Source organism: Catharus ustulatus, chromosome 13, assembly GCF_009819885.2.
Source record: "Catharus ustulatus isolate bCatUst1 chromosome 13, bCatUst1.pri.v2, whole genome shotgun sequence".
NCBI classification, from domain to species: Eukaryota; Metazoa; Chordata; class Aves; order Passeriformes; family Turdidae; genus Catharus; species Catharus ustulatus.
This window is the reverse complement of record NC_046233.1, coordinates 7,256,561-7,275,641: the sequence shown is the minus strand read 5'-3', so window position 1 is coordinate 7,275,641 and position 19,081 is coordinate 7,256,561. Positions and strand designations below refer to the sequence as shown.

The 19,081-nt window shown below is 45.7% G+C and overlaps 1 protein-coding gene across 6 annotated transcripts in view; it reads right to left on the bottom strand.

Annotated features, from left to right (window-relative positions):
- ADAMTS9 (ADAM metallopeptidase with thrombospondin type 1 motif 9) overlaps nt 1-19,081 on the bottom strand; it is a 79,003-nt gene that overhangs the window by 30,340 nt on the left and 29,582 nt on the right. For all 6 annotated transcript variants that reach the window (XM_033071495.2, XM_033071491.1, XM_033071492.1 and 3 more), the window contains 16 exons: nt 18,223-18,404; nt 17,986-18,122; nt 16,826-16,943; nt 16,467-16,562; nt 13,793-13,959; nt 13,555-13,684; nt 12,859-12,985; nt 11,023-11,233; nt 10,166-10,330; nt 8,911-9,075; nt 7,919-8,038; nt 6,265-6,369; nt 5,955-6,122; nt 5,493-5,777; nt 4,681-4,842; nt 3,924-4,100 (listed from right to left, as the gene is read on the bottom strand). In XM_033071495.2, coding sequence (XP_032927386.1) covers nt 3,924-4,100; nt 4,681-4,842; nt 5,493-5,777; nt 5,955-6,122; nt 6,265-6,369; nt 7,919-8,038; nt 8,911-9,075; nt 10,166-10,330; nt 11,023-11,233; nt 12,859-12,985; nt 13,555-13,684; nt 13,793-13,959; nt 16,467-16,562; nt 16,826-16,943; nt 17,986-18,122; nt 18,223-18,404 — 2,515 coding nt within the window. The remainder of the gene's footprint in view (nt 1-3,923; nt 4,101-4,680; nt 4,843-5,492; nt 5,778-5,954; nt 6,123-6,264; nt 6,370-7,918; nt 8,039-8,910; nt 9,076-10,165; nt 10,331-11,022; nt 11,234-12,858; nt 12,986-13,554; nt 13,685-13,792; nt 13,960-16,466; nt 16,563-16,825; nt 16,944-17,985; nt 18,123-18,222; nt 18,405-19,081) is intronic.

The window sequence follows — 19,081 nt, the reverse complement described above, 5'->3', positions numbered from 1 at the left end:
GCTTTGGCAGAATTAAATACAAATAACCCAAAGTTTCCACTGACACCAACTTTAAGATTAGAATTCCAGAGTGCCAGCTGCCTGACATGGATGCTGGCTAGGCAGTTCTTCCACTTCCCACCCAGTTCAGAGCCCCTTTGCTGCTCTATCCCTGTGTGCAGCCAGAGAGCCCTGCAAAGCCATCAACGCCACCAGCTCCCTGCCAAGGGAAACCAATGCTGTCCTAGCCCAAACCTGAACTCACATCCACAATAACAAAGTTTGGAACTGAGCCAGTTAATTTTCTAATTAGTTGACAGTAAGCTTCTGATTCTTCATTAGAGCAAAAGGCCCTCAAAGACTGATACCAGCACCTCTGCCTACAGGATACAGAACTGAGAGCTACACAACCACTGCACCAGCAGCTCGAACTTCAGATACCCATGACCAACAAGTACTTGACAAGGCAGACTACTTTGAAAATTATAATACTTTTTTGGAAAAAACCCAGACAAACCCCAAATAAATCTAAACCTCACCCACTCGTTTTCCACAGTTCAAAGTCAAATGATCACTGCCCGGTGCAGTGAAGCCCAAAGGACTCACCTAACTGAAGCAGGGTGCTGTGAGATGCAATTGTTTTACTTTATCTGTGACCATTTCCTAACTTGGAAAGAATGAGAAGCCCACAACTAGTTAACTCAGCATTATTCATAAATTGTATCAGGATACAATTGGATATTAAGGCAAACTCAAAATATCAGAGATTATTCCACGGAGCGCAAATCTGCTCCAAGACAGGTGCAAGGGAGGTTATGTATATATTTTATACATGTGGTATATATGGGTATATTTATTAAAAGCAAACCTCAGGTTTTAAGTGAAGCAATGGGTAATTCTCATTGTGAACATCTCCCTCATTCTGGAGAACATGACAAGATTTCCTCTCAGGATTTGAGAGTGTGTATGGAGTTTATGTATTCATACCATAAAGCATTCAGAGGAGAAAAAACACTCTCTGTATTCTGGTGACAGTCAGTGCACGTTTTCTAAAGCATGGTTTTAATAAGAAGATCAGGTCTATCACATGGTGTACAATTCTGCAATGGGTAAATACATGTTCTTAAATAAGCAAGGGAATAAAAGTGTCACCTCCTCTTAGTCCTCTTTGAACATACATTATAATGACAAGACATCTCACCAGTCTCCTGTTGTAAAATTATCATTTACATGTACAATCTGTTTATCCATTTAATTATCTCTTCCAAACCTGGATTTAACCAGTCAGATAAAGATCACTTGTTTACTGCATAAAATCCCAGTACAATTTTGCCCGAGGACTGTGGGTTGGATGCTTCAGACTTTCTCTGCTTTAATTTGTATTTTATAGTACTAATTTCACTGAAACTTGACTAAAGTTAAGTCAGTCAGATGATCACAAGAAATTAGTTATCCAGACTTTGTAATTCATACACCTTTAACTGTGTTTGTTTAATCATTGAGAATGACAATTTCTGTTGAAGAACAAAGCAAGTAAAAGCCAGATAAAAGATGGAACATTGCAGAACCGTTTCAGAAAATTTAGCAAGTTACCAAAACTAAGTATATGATCTGAATTTAGCAAAAGACTCAAGAAATCATTATACAAATTCATTTATGATTACATTCTACGTGTCTTTAATTTTCACTGTTCAACATTAACATTAAACATTGTAAATGTATGCAATATTTATATAAAATTAAATAACAGTATTGGAAAAATAAATACACTTTTACATAAATACATAAATCCATACTGCTGAAAAGTTTCAGCTAACTATACTCTTGTTTCAAAAGTGACCAAAAAAATATGGTAGTGACACTCCATCCCAACAGATGAAGTACGTACAGCTACAGAATGATGTTTGCAACCGATGACAGAGCTAAAGCAAGTCCAGGTGATACCACACTAAAGGAGAAAAACTTGGCCATTACTACCTAAAGTAGTGGCACGAGGTAGACATACATGTGGAGTGTTCTGCTGGAGGGACACAAAGCCCTGGGGACCCCACAGATACTTCTCAGTCTTCAAACAGCTCAGGGTCCCCTATGCCAGACTCAAGGACACCTCCGTGAATGAGACTGAAAAATCCAATCAGTTCATGGCAACGATGGGGGCTCAGCCCTGCAGCCCCTTCCCCAGGGCTCTGACCCTGTGCCAGCTGGGAGGAGACACTGCAGGCAGGACAGGGTGTCCCTGCCCTCCACCTGTCTGCCAGATGTCCCACCTGCTCCCAGGAGAGCAAGGACAGCCCACTGAGACTCATACAACACAGTGGAGCCAAGGGAACTTTTCCTGGGTGAAAAGAAAACCATCAGACTAGGGGACTGCACTCTGTGTTTCCAACACAGAAGCAGGTGCAGCCCTGGAGCCTGCTCCTGAACAGCCATGAAGAGGCTGAGTGACACCAGAACGAAACACAACTCTGTCCACACCTTTGGTTCTTGCAAATTGTCCAGCACAGGTAAAACCCAAGGTTGGCAGCACCTCCCAGCTGGCAAATCCTGCGGGGTAGTCAGCACACACATTGCTACCTCTGCTCACCTCACCTTGCTCATCCTTAGCACCAGCCAGGTTGATGGACAAGGGGTACATTAGCACCTCAAATGAAATATTTCATAGCACTGTCTCTTGTACTGGTGAAGCACCGGATACACACCAGTTCAGCGGTTTTATGGCTATTGCAGAACTCACTGAGGTATGATAAAAATTTTGAAGAGTGTTACTGAAGGCATCCATGTTACTGAAAGCACCCACAGAAGGAGAGCAGGTTTTGGCAAGATGACTTTCTGTGACAATTAAATAAGTCCAATACATTAAAAAGCAGGCCTCTTTTTTCTTTTCCTATAAAGTGCTTTTGAATCAAATTTAAAAAAAAAATGTCTTCAAATGCTTTTATAACAAAATACATAATAAAGGTTGACATCTGCTTGAAGGCCACTCCAGAATGGACAGGTCCGTGGTTTTCCAGGGCTCCAGAAGCACCTCAGGTGGCACTTGCTTTGGTGCAGGATCAGAGCAGAGGTTGCTGCTCTGGGCAGGGAGAATTGCAAAGGTGTGGCACTCAAAATAGCACCTCAACCCTGTGGCTCAGGGCTGCTCTGTCCTCACAAGAGCATCTCTGTAGCAGACTCCTCCAGAAGCAAAGGAGCAGTGTAAGACACCTTTGCTCCAAATACTATTTTGTTATGGGTAAACTCCCAGGGTTTTAAGCCTTCCAGCACCTTGCTGATCATTTGCTGGTTTAGTGATAGAGCAGCAGCTGGAGATCAAGCTAGACAATCACTCTCCAGAACCAGAGAGATGCACAAGAATAGCTTACAGATGCTTTTGCACTGTACATCACAGTCTTATTATATACACAGGAACAGAAATAGAGCACAAGTGTGAATGCACACATGTTTCTAAGTAGGTCTGTGTGTGTGTAGGTAGGGACATCACACACATCTATACACAATTATACATGCCTGGGATTTGATGCCATTTAGCACATTGTCCCCATTCATCTTGCTTTTGGCAGAGAATACAGTAGGTGTCCAGTGCAGTATTGCCATTAAAGAGCAGAACAATTTAACTTCAATGGAAATATACTGCTTAATTTCCAGGTTTAAATTCATATGCAAAAAATCAGAACCAAGATTCATAATGCACAGCACTTGCACAGTGTAATAAAATGGACAAAGGTGGCTACTTAGCAAAAAGTGCCTTTTAAATTAAAGGACTTGAGCTCCCCTAATGTCAGCCCTTCCTGAAAAGGTGTTATTCTGAATATATTGTAAATAATACTCTGTAAGTGCAGTTTTAAGACATGAAGCAGCATTAGCACCTTGGTTTGAAGCACATTAAATGTTGTTAGGGGATATCTACAAAACGGTTCACAAAGAGAAAGAGTTTATGGTCGTACCGAGCTCCAAGGACCAGCACTCCAGGCAGCATCTCTAGGACAGTCCTGCACATTGCACTGCTCTCTGTCTGGTGGCTTGTCAAGGATTTCACAGCTCAGATCCGTAAACCTTTCTCCATTAGGGCGCTGGCACACCACCAGCCGTGTCCTTGTCCCTGCTCCGCATGGCTTTGTGCACTGCAAGTCAGCAGAGGACACAGCAATCACCGTTGGGACAGCACAAATTCTGCTCACTTGCTGCCCAAAGCACTAGCACCTCAAAAAAACAATGGTAATTTCTGTTCCCAACTAACCCACTCCAGCCAAATCCCCCTCGTGAGCCTCAGATGGACCTTCAGCTGCTTCAGCTTCTCTCCCCCTCAAGCTGTTCATGCTGCTCCACCATGATATTGCCTGACTCAATGTGATAGTGGAGGATTACTTCTCCAATTGCTCATCTTAGATTAATTTTCAAAAGGGAACAGTGCTTTTATTAAAAAAAAAAAAAGTCTTCAGTTAAACTAAGCTTCTCTTAAAAAAAAAATCTTCATTTTTGAAAAAGGTACTTTTGGCTGGGAATAAAGTTTTCCCATGACAAATGGAAACAAAACAACCACCCAGCAATTGCTCAGCTTCACTCATTTATCAGAGACTGCCCTTCAAGTTCCAGTCTTCCTAATAAATGTCCCCACAATACCCCTCTCTTCTCCCATTTTTCAGCCACCTGCTAATGAAAGTCTTGCCCTGGGCAGGGAGCCCAGACGGATGGTGCACTCACCTCTCCCCAGTTGCCATAGACCCACTGAGGGCAGGGGCCAGATTCGCAGGATCTCTGCTCCATGGGTTTGCTTTTCTCATCACAGTTATTTGCGGTATATCCGTTTTCATCCTGGCACACCACGACCCGCCGCTGGAATCCCCCTGCACATGTGCTAGAGCACTGGAAGACACAATTGCCCATGGCTTCACTGAGTCCAGGAATAAGTTTGCATTCCCACGTCCTTCCCAGTGCCTTCCACCATGGGAATGCACCACTAGAAGTTTAAAATAGCTAACAGGCATTATTAAACTTCAAAACCCAGCTATTGCTAATAGCAGTGCAATGACTTAGGTGCTGACTAAGCCAAGAAAGTAAATGCCACCCTAGTTTCAAGCAGGTGAGAAATCCCTGCTGCAGTGTTTGACATCCCATTTGTGCTTAATTCCCTTTAGAGACTTCCATGATAAAGCATTGCATACTGTTTGCAGTGAGAGGAGCTGGCATCCCGGCTTTGCTGTGCTTTGGCAACAACTCTGCACAGCTGTAAATATCCCAGGAGACAGCCAAGAAGCACAGGCTGGCCTTTGCCTCATGGAAAATGATGCTGTCACCTTTCTGCCTAGACTACCTTGGAGATACGAGGTTTAAGAGGCTGGCAAGTCATGCCTGAGCCCTTCTGCATCTCTTGCTTGTGCGAGCAGAGAGCAGACAGTGGGGATAAAGGTCCCTTTTCCTTTTCCCTTTGTGGTGACTTTCAGGAAAGACTCAACTAGCTTGGGAAAGAAACAAAACCCAATGAAACCCAGGAATAAGAGAATCAGGGCACTTACAGCACCCCAGGGGCCAATCCTCCACTGATTGCCTCCTGGTATATGCGCACGGTTTCGGTTTGGGCTGCCCCCAGGGTGCGGTTTGAGGCGATGATCCGGATAGAGGGAAGGGGGGATGGGCCTGCCGTAGTCATGGCTGTTTGGATGACAGGGAGACATGGAGCAGTCTTGCTCGGTGGCAGGGAGGTCGTCCGGGTCACACTCGCTCCTATCCACCAGCTGGTCACTGTAATTGATGCAGATCACTTGTCGCGTTGCCTTACCTTGACCACAAGTCACTGAGCACTGCGTTACAGTGGGAAAAGGAGACACAGTCACATTTCCAGTTTGGAAAACCAGCTTTTGCTAATAATGAGCAGCAGAAAACCCAAGTAACCTCACTTATAAAAGGACAAGTGTGACAGATTAATGAAGCACACTTCCAGCAATGAGGTCTCTTGCAAGAGACAGCGTGATGCTTACAGAGCTCCACTCCAAGGCTTTCCACTGCCCGCACGGTGTCACGGTGCACATTTCTGTGGCTGATGGCTTTGGAAGGTGGAAACAAGCTGACTCATCGGCCACGGAGCCCTGGTCATCCCGGCAGCTGACGTATCTCATCCGGGTTCCCTTCCCACACGTTGCAGAGCACTGGGGAAGAGCAAAGACCACTTCACTAGGGAGCTGCCTGACATATATTGCAAGGACTTTGTAATGAAAAGTTAGGGACATGCACTTAGAAATACCACATTGTCTACTATAAAATAATCCTGAAAGCATGATGTGTGCTTACCGGTGTCCAGGATCCAAATCTCCACTGTGTCCTGTGAACACCTGATATGGCTCTGTTGGCTTCAGGACTATTTGGATGGGAAGGACAAGCAGCTATTTCACAGTCCTGAACAGGAAATACAGGGGGAAAAAGCAGGAAATAAAGTTGCAGATGTTTTGATTAAACCACCTCCTCTTCAATGTAATTATGAAGAACACACATCTTGAAACTCTGTGACCTGCACATGTTGTGCAGGCAGGCTTCCTCCCTGCATTCTCTTGGTGAATCAGCAAAATTTGGTATCAATATCCTGGGGCCTTCATATGCAGTACCCTATGTGGACTTTTGACTTACTAGGAACTCTACAATAGGGATCCCCATAACCATGTGCCATCTCCATGCATTAAAACCAGATGTTTTTGAGGCAAAAGATGAAAGTTCATTAAGAGTTCTGGCATGAACACACATCTGCAAAAGAGCAACTTTATCTCCCTTCAAAGCTCTCTTCCTTCAGTGTGAGACCTGCAGCCCACACAATAAAGGTTATGCTGCTGATTGCAGCCCTTTGATTCCCTGCAGCCTACCAGACCACCTGTATCCATGTGCTGATCTCCACCACACACCAAGCCATGGGAGGTTTTGGGGACAGACATGTCACTCTGCTCAGTCTTTGCACAGTGCCTCACAGGAGGGCTCAGGTCCTGTCTGGACCTCCTGGGAGGTCTGGTGCCAGAAATTATGAACATCCATGACTTTACTCCATTGAGTAGTACTTGCCAAAAAGGAAATTAACAGTGATTGTCCCTATGAGGGGGAGAGCAGCTTCTGACAAATGGCAAACCCGATTTCCGTTTTGCTGTGATTTCACTTATGCTGGAGGCATGCATGCCAAATAATGGCTGATGACAGGTGGGTTTGTTACCCCTTGACTGTAGTGCAACTGGTCTCCATACATGGGAAAAACAGCTCTTTCCCAAATGTTGTGGCCTTAGTTAAACTCTGTGAGTTCATGCAAGACTGAAGCTGGGCTGGGCACGAGCACTACAACTCTCCTAGATGATAGATATCATTTGTGGTGAGGGGCACCAGCAACAGTCCTGCAGCCACACCAGCCCAGACTGCAGCCCAGGCATCCTCAACTCCATGCAAGCCAAAGAAGGTGTCTGCTGTGTCAAGATCTGAACCTCTGAGGCCAGTAAATACTGTCTCAACTTTGTGGTCTCTTGTAATCCCATATTCATCCACTGTAGCTTCTTTAGCTCATGAGCTCTTAAGAGTGCAGTTTTAGTGCTGCATCCTTACACACCCTCACATCCCATTGTATGACTAGAGCTCCATGGATATAAACCAGAAGCAAAGGTAATGAATCTTCACTCACCAAGTCCTGATACCTTCATAGGTTGTCTGTTGCCTTTCTGGCAATCTGGTGTGCTTCAGAGTGTAAGGTCAACCACATGGAGAGGATCTGCATGGGAATTCCCTGAACACAGTTTATGTATCCCATTTCTACCAAAGCAGGGTGCTGTGCTGCATCTTTCTAACAACCAAGGTACTGCTCTATGTATGGCATTTAGGGCAAAGCTTTGCTGCAGCAAGATGTCACCTGAACCTGTAGTAGCCTGGATACCTCTATACACACACTGGGAAAAGATGGAGACAAGACAGCAGGATTTACCTGGGTATCTGTAGGCCTGGTTGCAGCATTACACTCATTATCATCCACCACTGACATGTAGGTGCCCACAACACACTTCACTGCTCTCATCTGGTAGCCTTGGCCACAAGTCACAGTGCACTGGGAGAAGACACATGAGAGAAAAGAGCACTGGGTCTGAGTAGGTGCTTTGGTTAGAAAGTATTAATCAGTCCAGCCACTGTTCAGGCACGTAGCAAGAGCAGCAAAAATAAAAGACAGTTTCCCTTCTGGTTTCTCTCCACTTCATGCATTTCAGCATTTTAAATTAGGTCAAAGTTTTAACTCGCTGCAGCCACCAGAGTCTTGCACGCTTCACTTGCTTCTTTGGGAAGAAAGGTGCGAGCACTGAAATGATTTACTTTGCTGCACACATTAGAATTAGACTCTGGAAGAACCTGCATGATATCCTTCTTTAAAACTGGTTATTCAGCCCCATGGTACCATGAGCAGCTAATGAATAATTTTACTGATGGGAAATCTGTCTGACTGGGACAACTGGTCCGGGTTTGTTGCTGTTTTTTAAGTCAAGAGCTAACAGCTTTGTGAAAAAGCAGATGCTAGAACACTCTGGGAGGAATGAGTAACTTATATTTTAACAGGAAAAAAAACCCTCACTAACCCAGAAACTGGAAAACATTAAAAGCAACAAAAGTCATTCAACGTGAGCAGCTTTTCTGTGAAAATTAGGCCATGTATTTATGTGCCTAAATATGGATTTAGGAGAGTAACCTTGGAAACCCCTTTTTTGGAAAATCACAGCCAATTTAGTATGACGGAGATTAAATTTAGCACAAAGGGCAGGTACTGTTATTGCTGCCTATCCGCTGAACCCAAGCAAACAGAGGGCTGCTTTGGTGTGCAAATCAATTAACACAGTTATGCTGCTGAATCTGGATGAAAGCGCAGCGCCCAGCCCCAGCCACCCTTATCCAGGTCCCCCCAGGCAGGAGCTCTGTGGGGCTGTGTGGTACCTGGCCCCATGGCCCCACTTGCCACGAGGCACATTCCTGCTGCTGGCACATCTGCACCGACTCCGGCTTCGTCTTGGGGTCGCAAAATCTGTCGTTCAGTCGATCCTCTCCAAACTGGCACCATGTCTGGCGGTGCTTGTGCCCTTTGCCACAGGTGACCAAGCACTGTGAGGAGAAAATGCAAGCTCAGGTAGTGCCAGGGATGCACTGCCATCTCAGCATCTGCCCTGGCACTGAAAAATAAGCCTGGAGACACGCTGCAACCACTGCTTAAAAAAGCCTGGTGCTGAAGTGCAGCTCTTTAGCGAACATCAGCATGTCCTGGAAGACAGGGGAGTGTCTTGTCAACATGAAGATTGCTCTCAGGAGCTGGTCTAGAGCAGGGATTGGAGCATGGAGAGCACAGCATGGGCAAAGTGAGACCACAGTCTCTTGACTTCCAGCAGCTGTGAGACCTGGGGCAAAGGCACAGCACTGCCCTGTGGGGTTTTAGCTGTGCACAACAGGGTGCTTCTAAAAAACTTGTTCTTTCTGACCGTGCATTTTAAGGATCTTGGCTTCTGCAGGCAGTAAGTGCCTCTTCCTCTGCCTTGGTGTGGCCTGGACTGCCACCAGCTCAAATCAGAAGACATGTCTGGTGGAGAACAGTCCCTGTTCCCATTTAATTGCTTTCATTATGCCCTAAAACAATGTGACTCACAGAAACAAGAGAAATTTGGCCACAATGATGATGGGCACCCTTTGAAGACTTCTCTCCAGCACCCCTAGTCCTGCTGCAGAGACAAACCTATCAAGATTCGTTGCATTGCAAAAAACACCAGCAGCAGTGGAAGAGGTAATAAACAGCAGAGAGGCTGAGCAAAACATCAGCAGGGTGCAGTCCTGCCCTCCAGTGACAGCCAGAGCTGCCAGGGCTCTTGAGGACAATCTCAAGGGAAAATGAGGGCAGAAGGTATTTTTCTTCCCAAATGTACAGCAGAACTATGGAAAAGCAGGGAAGAAATTATTGCAGGATTGGAGAGACATTAACCCCCTGTGGCTTTGCAGGGAGGAAAGTGGCCACTTGGCCAGTGGTAACAAGGTCAATGACTTTGCTGCCTGTCTGAAGCCTCCCTGTGCACAGGCTTGCCACCTTCTGCAGGAGGCACAAACAAATCCTGACAGTCGAGCAGGGATGGAGACACCTCTTTGCAGACACCAGCCCCTCAGGGTGGAGGACCAGCAGGGTGAGCCCACCCTGGTGACCAGCACCTACCTCGGACCAGTCTCCGGTTTTCCACTGCGGGCACGAGAAGTCACTGCACCGCTGCACCGTCAGCTTCTCCTGCTGGCTGCACTTGCTGTCGTCCAGGACGTCGTTGTAGGTGTTGACACACATGGCTCGCCGCCGCCGCGTGCCCCCGCCGCAGCTCTTGGAGCACTGAAGGACACACACCCAGTCACTATTCCCTGCCACTCTACTGCTAGTGCCTCCTCCCTCTTTGCAGTCACTGTGGAGTGACTGCAGGAAACCGCCAGAATAAAAAATTATACTTCCAGTAACAGGCTTTTACTTTATGTATTCCTTTAAAAAGCTAATCTTGCTAAGCTTAATAAAATGTCGTGGCAATGTGTTTCACAAATTCTTTTCAGGTTATAACCCCATTATTACTTTTATAAGTGTTGCCTTTCAATTCTCCTAAATGGCTGCTGCTCGTTCTCATTTTAAGAGAGATTAACTCTCTCTGACCAGCGAGCCTCCCTTCACTGTGCCCTCCCTGGAAATCCCCAGGCTCGTCAGTGCCTGCATTCAGGGATATTCTTGTTCATGCAAAAGTTAAGATGGGTAAAGGAAACAAATTTCAGAAGTCCTCTGATGATGGTAACATGTCCTCCCCAGCTCCTGGCAGTGGTGACAGCTTTGATGGCAGAAGACAGCTAGCAGAGCTTCACATAATGAAGACAGATACTTAAACTATAGATTAATTGCAGTGGGAGGTAAGGCGTGCCGGGCTGATTCAGACTAGAGTGTCCTCCAGAGGAAGCAATGAAAGCAGAACCACTGTGGCCATATTTCACATATATACTCCTGTGCAAGGAGCAGCACTCGCTGCACCACAGAGTATCCCTTACCTCAGTCCAGGCCGAATACCGCCACCCTCCCACGTTACAGTCTCCAGTGCACTTCTCCCTCGTGCTGGGCTTGGCCTGACTGCTGCAGAAGCGGTCGTCCACCTTCTCAATCTTGCCCTCCAGCCGGCTGTATTTGGAGCAGTAGATCTCCAGGGTGCGGTAGCCCAGCCCGCACTGCGCCGTGCATTCGCTCTTCCTCGCGATGTGCCACCTGCGCCGAGGACAGCACACGTCAGCCCTGGCTCTGCAGGGAACGTGCTCAAGGGTGTTTGACAGAAATAAGGAATATATGCTCTTGAACAGGAAGTTTTGGCTCTGTGTCACACTTCCCAGTGCTTTGGGACTCACAATTACTGTGGCATTGTTGCTTGAAGGAAAGGAACTGTCACAAGTCTCTCTTAAGCAACAGAAAGACAGCAGAGCCACACGTAACCCTGTGGGACCAGCCAAGGTGGCAAGGGACATTCATGGTCAGTCAAGTAACAGTGCTCTGAAAGCTTCTGAAAGCTTTCTACCCCATGTTCCCCTGACCTGCCACCTCAGCCACTAAAAGCTGGAAAATACAGCATCAGAAAATGATCTGCACAGGCTTGAGAGGTGTTCCACATTGCACAACACCCACAAAGCAGTTTCAGCTCTCCAAAGGACAAGCAAATTACTTTCTACAAGACACTCAAGCCCTAGATGGGCCAGCAGGGATTAGAAGTGTCCTCTCTTGACAGACAGATTTCCACCCTGCTGCCTCCTCTGTGAGAAGGACACGAGGATGCTGCTGGAGGCCCCCAAGGATCCACACCCCTGCTTCACTTCAGCTCAGCTCTGGAAAGAGATGCTGAACATGAGGCCTGATCCAGGGAGGATGCTGGAGACCCTGAAGCCAGCAGGAGCCCATTGTGTCTCACACCTGGCAGGGGTGGCTTCTGGGGGAGGAGGCAGTGACATCCTCTGGGGGTCCTGGAGACACCCGGGATGCTGCCTGTGCCTGAACAGGGAGCACAGAGCCCCACTCCCGAGTCAAAGACAGCAAACTCTATCACAGCCCAGAGAAGAATGAGATCAAGGGGATTTGGAATCAATAGCTCCTGACTGGTGGGAGCCTCACATCCCTGCGTGCTTTTCAGACTCCTGCTTTGCCCTTCTCAAGTTTCCAACCTGTTGCAATGGCAACAGCTGTTACCGCGACAACCCGGCCCTGCACAGCCCCGGTTTCACAGGGCTGGAGAAACCCCTCGGGAAACTCGGCCATCTGAATTGCTTCACCAGCGGCTGCTTAATGCCACCATATTTAAGCCCCAGAAAGGAAAACAGATTGCTTTTTAAAGGAAAATGGGTTCTGATGATTTAGGCTGTGCTCCATCAATTCCAGCTTGCCAGGAATTGTCTGGGGACAGCCCCGAACCCATTCCACACTTAAGCCTATTCTTTGCTTTAAATAAACAATGATAAGTCCAAGTCTTAGCTACGTTTTTGCTTTAAGTATATGTTTTCCCCTCTTTGCAGGCTGTAGAATGGTGCTGAGCATTTCTGATCCAAGTAGATGCAAATTTCAGGCCCTGTATTGCACAGGGAGATTTTTCAACATTAGAGAATTTTTGTTCTAGTTAGCTCTAATTGAATCCAGCAAGAGAAATGTAAAAACATTGAAAAGTGCCTTTCAAAACACCACTGGTGGATGACAATCCCTCCTGGTTGACAAAGAGGCAACTACCAATCCTTTTCTTGTTCAAAATCTAATATAGGCTAGTGAGAAAGGGAATTATGGTAAGAAGTGAAAGGAAAGAGGAGTAAATAAGAAGTACACAATATTATTTATATACAGGGCTGAGCACAGTGCACCTTAATTCACACTCTGTGTTACAAGGCTCGGTGGGGGGCTCAGGCTGGGGAATTCGGTCGCATCGCTGGTCTGACACCGTGAGCTGATCTGACTCTCTCTTACACACAGGCTTCCTTTTTCTCTCTCCTGCACAGAGAAAACCAGCACTCGGTTAGAGTCATGCAGCAAAGTGATCAATGCAGTTATTCCTCTTACACCTTTCACAGTAGTATTCAACAGATGTTTAGGTGTGCTTTTCTACCTCTGTCAGAAACAGGGAGGGGATTTAACACTGAGCAGAGCAGAAGGGGTTTAACACAAATGGGATGGACACAGGCAGAGAGCTGCAGTACCCCCACAAGGATGGGCTCTGAGTGAGTATTTAGCAGGATGGGCACAGGCAATGATTGGATGTCAAATCCAAAACCAGACACTGGTGTATTTTGCAGCCTTAGGAAATGTGCCTCACGACCTTTTCTGTGCTTCAGCTTCCTCACCTGCAAACCAGGTTGTGAGGCTCACCTGGCTGGGAGGGGCTGTAAAGTGCCCTGCTCTGAAAGCCAGAAGCACCTTGTAGGATGTTACCCTCCACTGCAGACCAGGGAAGCAATTATACCCACAGGGTGAGAATCTTGAAGAAATCAGAGAGGGATCTGACAGCAAAGCCCAGACCCCAAAGGAATCCAGGACAAAACAAAGCCTTCCCAAACACTCACCTTGGCAGAGCTTACTGCAGGGCTGCCATGGGCCATGCTCATTCCAGTAAAACTGCTGAGGCTTGTCCTCAATAGGGATATTGAATGTGTAACGAACGTCAGGATTGTACAAATTGCCCACTGATAAAACCTGAGAGGAAGAAAAATGAAGCAGAGTAAACCAACAGATATCACTGCCCACTGTTTTCAGTCCAACAATGCTGAGCAGATTTGTCCATACACACAATATATACTTCACCTGAAGTGTTATTTCTTGCTCAATCCGATCTGTGGAATTAATCCTTTCAATAGTATTATCGGAGCCGCTGTATTCGATCACAGCATTCCCAACTTTGATTTCCCTTTTAAACATACTGACGACAAAGTCTCCATTTAATATAAAGTCTCCTTGACTGTTAGATAAGGCTGCATAGGTGCAAAAAACAAGAACTAAAGAGGCAGAATTAACTCATACGTACACAACAATGTGGGTCATGTGCTCTCAGGCTCCTTTCCCTTGGGGGTGGGGGGAAAAGCCCATTGGCACTCTCAAACAAAGGATGTAAAGTGAGCAGCAGAGCTCTTGCAGACATTGTGCCTTCTGCTTTTTCCACTGGAAAGCCTCCTAAAAATGAAGGCTGAATTCCTGAAGTTGTTGCTAAACAATTCATCCATAACTCAACGCAGAGATATCCAAAAGGCATTCTGGGCTGGCTGCTGCAAGGAGCACACATAGGCTGTATCCTCACATACACCACAGAAATAATCCTGCCCAAACCTTTTCATTAGCTGTATGGATAGGGTGGTGTCCCTCGTGTTTTCCAGGTGTGTTCTTCGGGTTAATGTACACACCCTAATTACCTAAACATAATTTTCTAGTATGTAATCACAGTTTGGTCAGAATCTCCCTCTTTGTCTCTCTCTCCCTCCTCCCCCCATACTTTTTATTATTCCAAATCTTAAGGTATGTGAGAGCACTGGAGGCTTAAAGCCTAAATGCTTTATAAAAGGAACAGTTTCCTGAAAACAGCAGTCTGCTGCACAACTTCACACTAATGCGATTATGTAGCTAATTTCCTAAGTTAGTTTCCCCACCATTTCACCCATCACAGCTACGTTACTAAAAAGCCCCTGTACTGAAAAATCTAAACACCAAAACACCAAAGGGAAGGTTTTTTCCATCGAATGAGGAGATATAATGAAGCAAAACACTGCTCAGTAGCAAACAGACATAGATGGAGAAAACTTCACAAAGCAGAGGCTACACTCAACCAAGTTTCACACTTTGGAGGTTTTAATGTTATTAGGCAGTAGTAAAACTCATTAAAGGATTCCTTCTCTTTTACTATATCTCCTACAACAGTAGGTACATCTTGGACTTGATGACAACATCAAATTCCTCCTAAATTGTTAAGCAACTCCAAGGTTCACAGTAACCAAGGGCCCAAGATTTCACACTCAGTGAGCTGCAAAGTAAGTGGACACATGCACACTTCTCATTTGCTTCCAGTCAGGCCTAATGTGAAGAGATGCTTTCCCAGCAATATTAAAGCAACATTAAAGAAGATTTGACTTCATTGTTTCCCAAGAAGATTAAAGGCCCTCCAAGAAGAGCTGAGAAGTCTGGGGCTCATTCTGGGGTAAACCAGTTTAAATAGGCACAACATAGGGAGGACTGTTTTTTCCAGGAAAAAGGAAAAATAAAATTTGGCTCCCTCCTCCACAACAGAAAACTGTGAGACCTCAGTAACTTTTTTTGGTGCTGATGTGCATTTATGCTGCATCACCTCAACTTTTTGCCTCAACGAAGGGTCCAGCCACATGGATGGCATTTCAGAGCAACAGCCAAGGCTGTCAGCATTGTCTCCCTTTGGTGTATGGTAGTCTCTGCTACTTGTTTCACAAATGAGTCCCTTTACCTTTGATGGGCCACCAGCCAACTCCCCTTTCTAACATACCTAGTTACAGGAATTTGGTGAGATAGAACAAGATGAAATGCCCCGTTCAATTATGTAAGCACAGGACCCTGTGCTACTGGAACACAGCTGGTGGTGCAAGGCACAGGGTGTGCAAAAGAGGAAGACCAGAAACTCAGAGACCCCAAACAGGATTTAATGGCAAAATCAGCCTTCAACTAGTAAGTGTAACACCAGTTGTGATATTGATTTGTATTATCTCTGCTATTGAACCCAAACAGAACTATCTATGGGGTGAGTTAGTGATCATGGTAGAAAAGACACTCATGGCCATGCTAACAGCATGTATGTGCCTGTAGCAGAGTGGTCTGACACAGCACCACAAGCATGTTCATCTGCCTCTAAAGACACAGCCACAGATTAGAGAAAACAGTGACTATGAAAGCCAAAGGCCAAGTTACTGTTAGGTTTAGATCAAACCAACATCATTGGTGCAGAGTATTTCTTTACAGTTACATGTCACTATCAGGCAGGGACAAGAAGGCCTCACTCTAAGTGAAATCAGAATTATTATCCTAAGAAGAATAGCAAAAAATTTCTCTTTGTATGTGTTTGCACAAAGATCTTTCAGGACGTGACACCATTCAAAAGCATGGTGACAGCAGAGATAAAGTTGCAGTGAGGAGACTCCAGCAGAGCTCAGAATCCTGTCTGATTCCCAGCTTTGTCCCTCAGCTCACACCCAGGTTCAACAGTCCTAAACAGCCCTAGACACTCCCTAAGGGAATATTTATTATAATTGGTGAACCTCCCAAACTTTGCATCTAGGATGGCATGAACAAAAACAGAGGAAGAAGATAAGGCTGAATGCTTGGCAGACATAGAAAAATTCTCACCAACAAAACATCTCCCTTAAATGAATTCTTCAACCTCCCTAGCAGAGAGCTGCCAGTAGATATATCACCAGAACCAGACAACCAAGCAGATTTCTGGAGACAAATAAGGAGTACAACTCACCCAGGTAGTTGTCATCCTCTGGTTTCCCTGAGTAACTGTGCTGACGCACATCAATATTAGTGGCACCAGCTGGGATGCGAACCACAATGTTATAACCTAGGAAGGATTTAACAGAAAGTCAAGGCTATTACACAGGCATTTGATTTGTTTTCTACAGGGGAAGGGAAATGAGCTAAGTTACCTCACATTACACAAGCTGATACTTTTCATTTAGGGATAGCATAAATAGTTATAAAATGGAATATACTATAGCTAGAAGGATTTTGTGTTTTACATCAGTGTTTTTGTAGATTAAGTGTCATAATGGCTTTTATAGACCCACATTTTTCACTATAAAGTTTTTAGCAACAGATTCTTACCATAATGCACCGTGTTAAATGTGCCTGCAACAGTTTTGCATGAAGAATTATCCCCACCACAAACACCACATTTATCTCTTCTTGCTTTTGAATTCAGCACATGATCACATCCAGCTTGCTTTAAGAGAAAAATTGAAAAAAATAGATTGAGCAAATACAGACTAGAACAGCACTGACAAATCTCCTAATTAAGGTACACAAAAGCTGTGTATGCAAAGGCTGCTGTGAGATAAACTGGTTTGCTTCCCCACATTTTTCCACTGATTTACAGTGTGGCTATCCCACAAGGTTTTACAACAAAAGGCTTTTTTACAAAGCAAGAATCAGAACAACTGTTTGCAACAGGTAATGCCCTCACTAGAAAAAAATTCTTTTATCAATTGTTCCCACACTGAAAAGTGTGAAGAACAATTGTGAATGGGAATGTAGGGCTCTGGGGTCTGATCAGGAAGAACTGGGGCAAAGCACAGAAGGAAGCAACACTGGGATTTAGGTCCACAGCCCTCAGTAACTTAAGGCAGATGTGCAAACATCTTCTACTTGAGTGTGTCCCAAGAAGAGCTGGTGAATGGTCTAGAGTAAGATGAGGAGTATCTGAGGGGGCTGGGGAGCTCAGCCTGGAGAAAAAGAGGTTCAGGAGAGACTTTCTCACTCCCTACAACTACCTGAAAGGAAGCTGTAGCCAGATGGGGGTCAGGCTCTTTTCATAGGTAACAAGCAAGAGGACAAGAGAAAACAGCCTCACATTCAATAGGGGAGATTTAGACTTGATATTAGGAAATAATTCTTCACCAAAAAGGTTGTCAAACACTGGAACAGGCTGCTCAGGGCAGTGATGGGAGTCATCCTCCCTGGTGGTATTAGAAGACATGTAGGTATGGCACTTGGGGACATGGTTTAATGGTGGACTTGGCAGTGCTGGGTTAATGGTTGGACTTGATCTCAAAGGTCTTTTCCAACCTAAATGATCTTATGATTCCACGTGTGGCTCTGGCCAATCTGGAGGTTGGCACAAGTTTCAGACCATTTGTGGCTTACAGAGTCTGCAGATGCTGAGTGAAGAGACCATGCCAACAACTGCCAGGAGCATGATGCAGAAGTGCCAGGCTGCCCTACAAAGCTGCCATGGCCCTTTGGTGAAGAGGAGGGACGGTGATTACCCGGCAGAGGCCCTGCACGCAGATGTCGTCGGTGTCGGGGCCGCAGGGCGTCCCGTCGATGACGCGGTCCCGCAGCTGGTAATAGGCCGTGCTCCCCGCCACCCGGCAGAACAGCTTGCAGCGATCCTTCATCAGGACTGCGGGGGAGGGAGGGACACCAGGAGCACGTTATCTGAACACCCTCACCCCTAGGCAGCAATCCAGGAGGCAGGAGCTGCATTCCCCCCAGGCACTTACTGCCGCTGTATTTGGGGACCCAGCGCACATTCGTGGGCAGCCCGTTGATGTTGAAGTGTTTCCCATCGAATTCCGCGCACTGCTCATCCCGGAAATCCTTCTTCAGCTTTGAGCACGGCTCTGTGTTGCAGGATTTAAACTTCATGCGACGTCCCACGCAGTATTTCCCACCGTTTTTAGGTCTGCAGAGACAATACGAGGCTGGAAATGAGGTGGAATTGTAATTCTGCAACCTGTTCAGTAGAGTCAGGATTTGTAACAGCATTTTGTGGGCTCTGTGTTTCTGCATATCTTTAATGAATATCCCAGGTTGACAAGCAGGAAATGCTATGTTGATGTTTAACAAAAAAACCCCATATATGTAATAAAAAGGGATGAAAAAGAGAATATTTGTTTTCTGATGTATGCCATGGTAGTGATAGAAATCAGAAAGGAAGAACAACATCTTCTTCCCCACCTGAGGATTTATTTTCACACTGAAGGATCCCACTCAGGCCCACGTCTCCTTACAACCCCATCAGCCCCACGGATTTTGTGGTTGACAATTTGCCTTTGATCTAGTGGGTTGCAAATAAGTAAACATTGCAGGAGAAAAGGCTTCCTTCCCTGCAGAAGCTGAAAGTCACTTAAGTCCTTCAGGATTTCCAGTCCCAAATGTTAGAAATGTAATGCCAAGAACTTTGAAACAACTTTACCTCCATACATTCCAGAAAGCACCAAAGATGGCAATAAATAACTTACCCCCATTTTATAGCAGGATGACACTGGTGTAAACTGGGAAGAGAGATAAAACCCAGTGGATAAGCCTAGAAGAAGCTATAATTTTCAATTTCCTGACTCACAGATTCAGGGCTGTAGT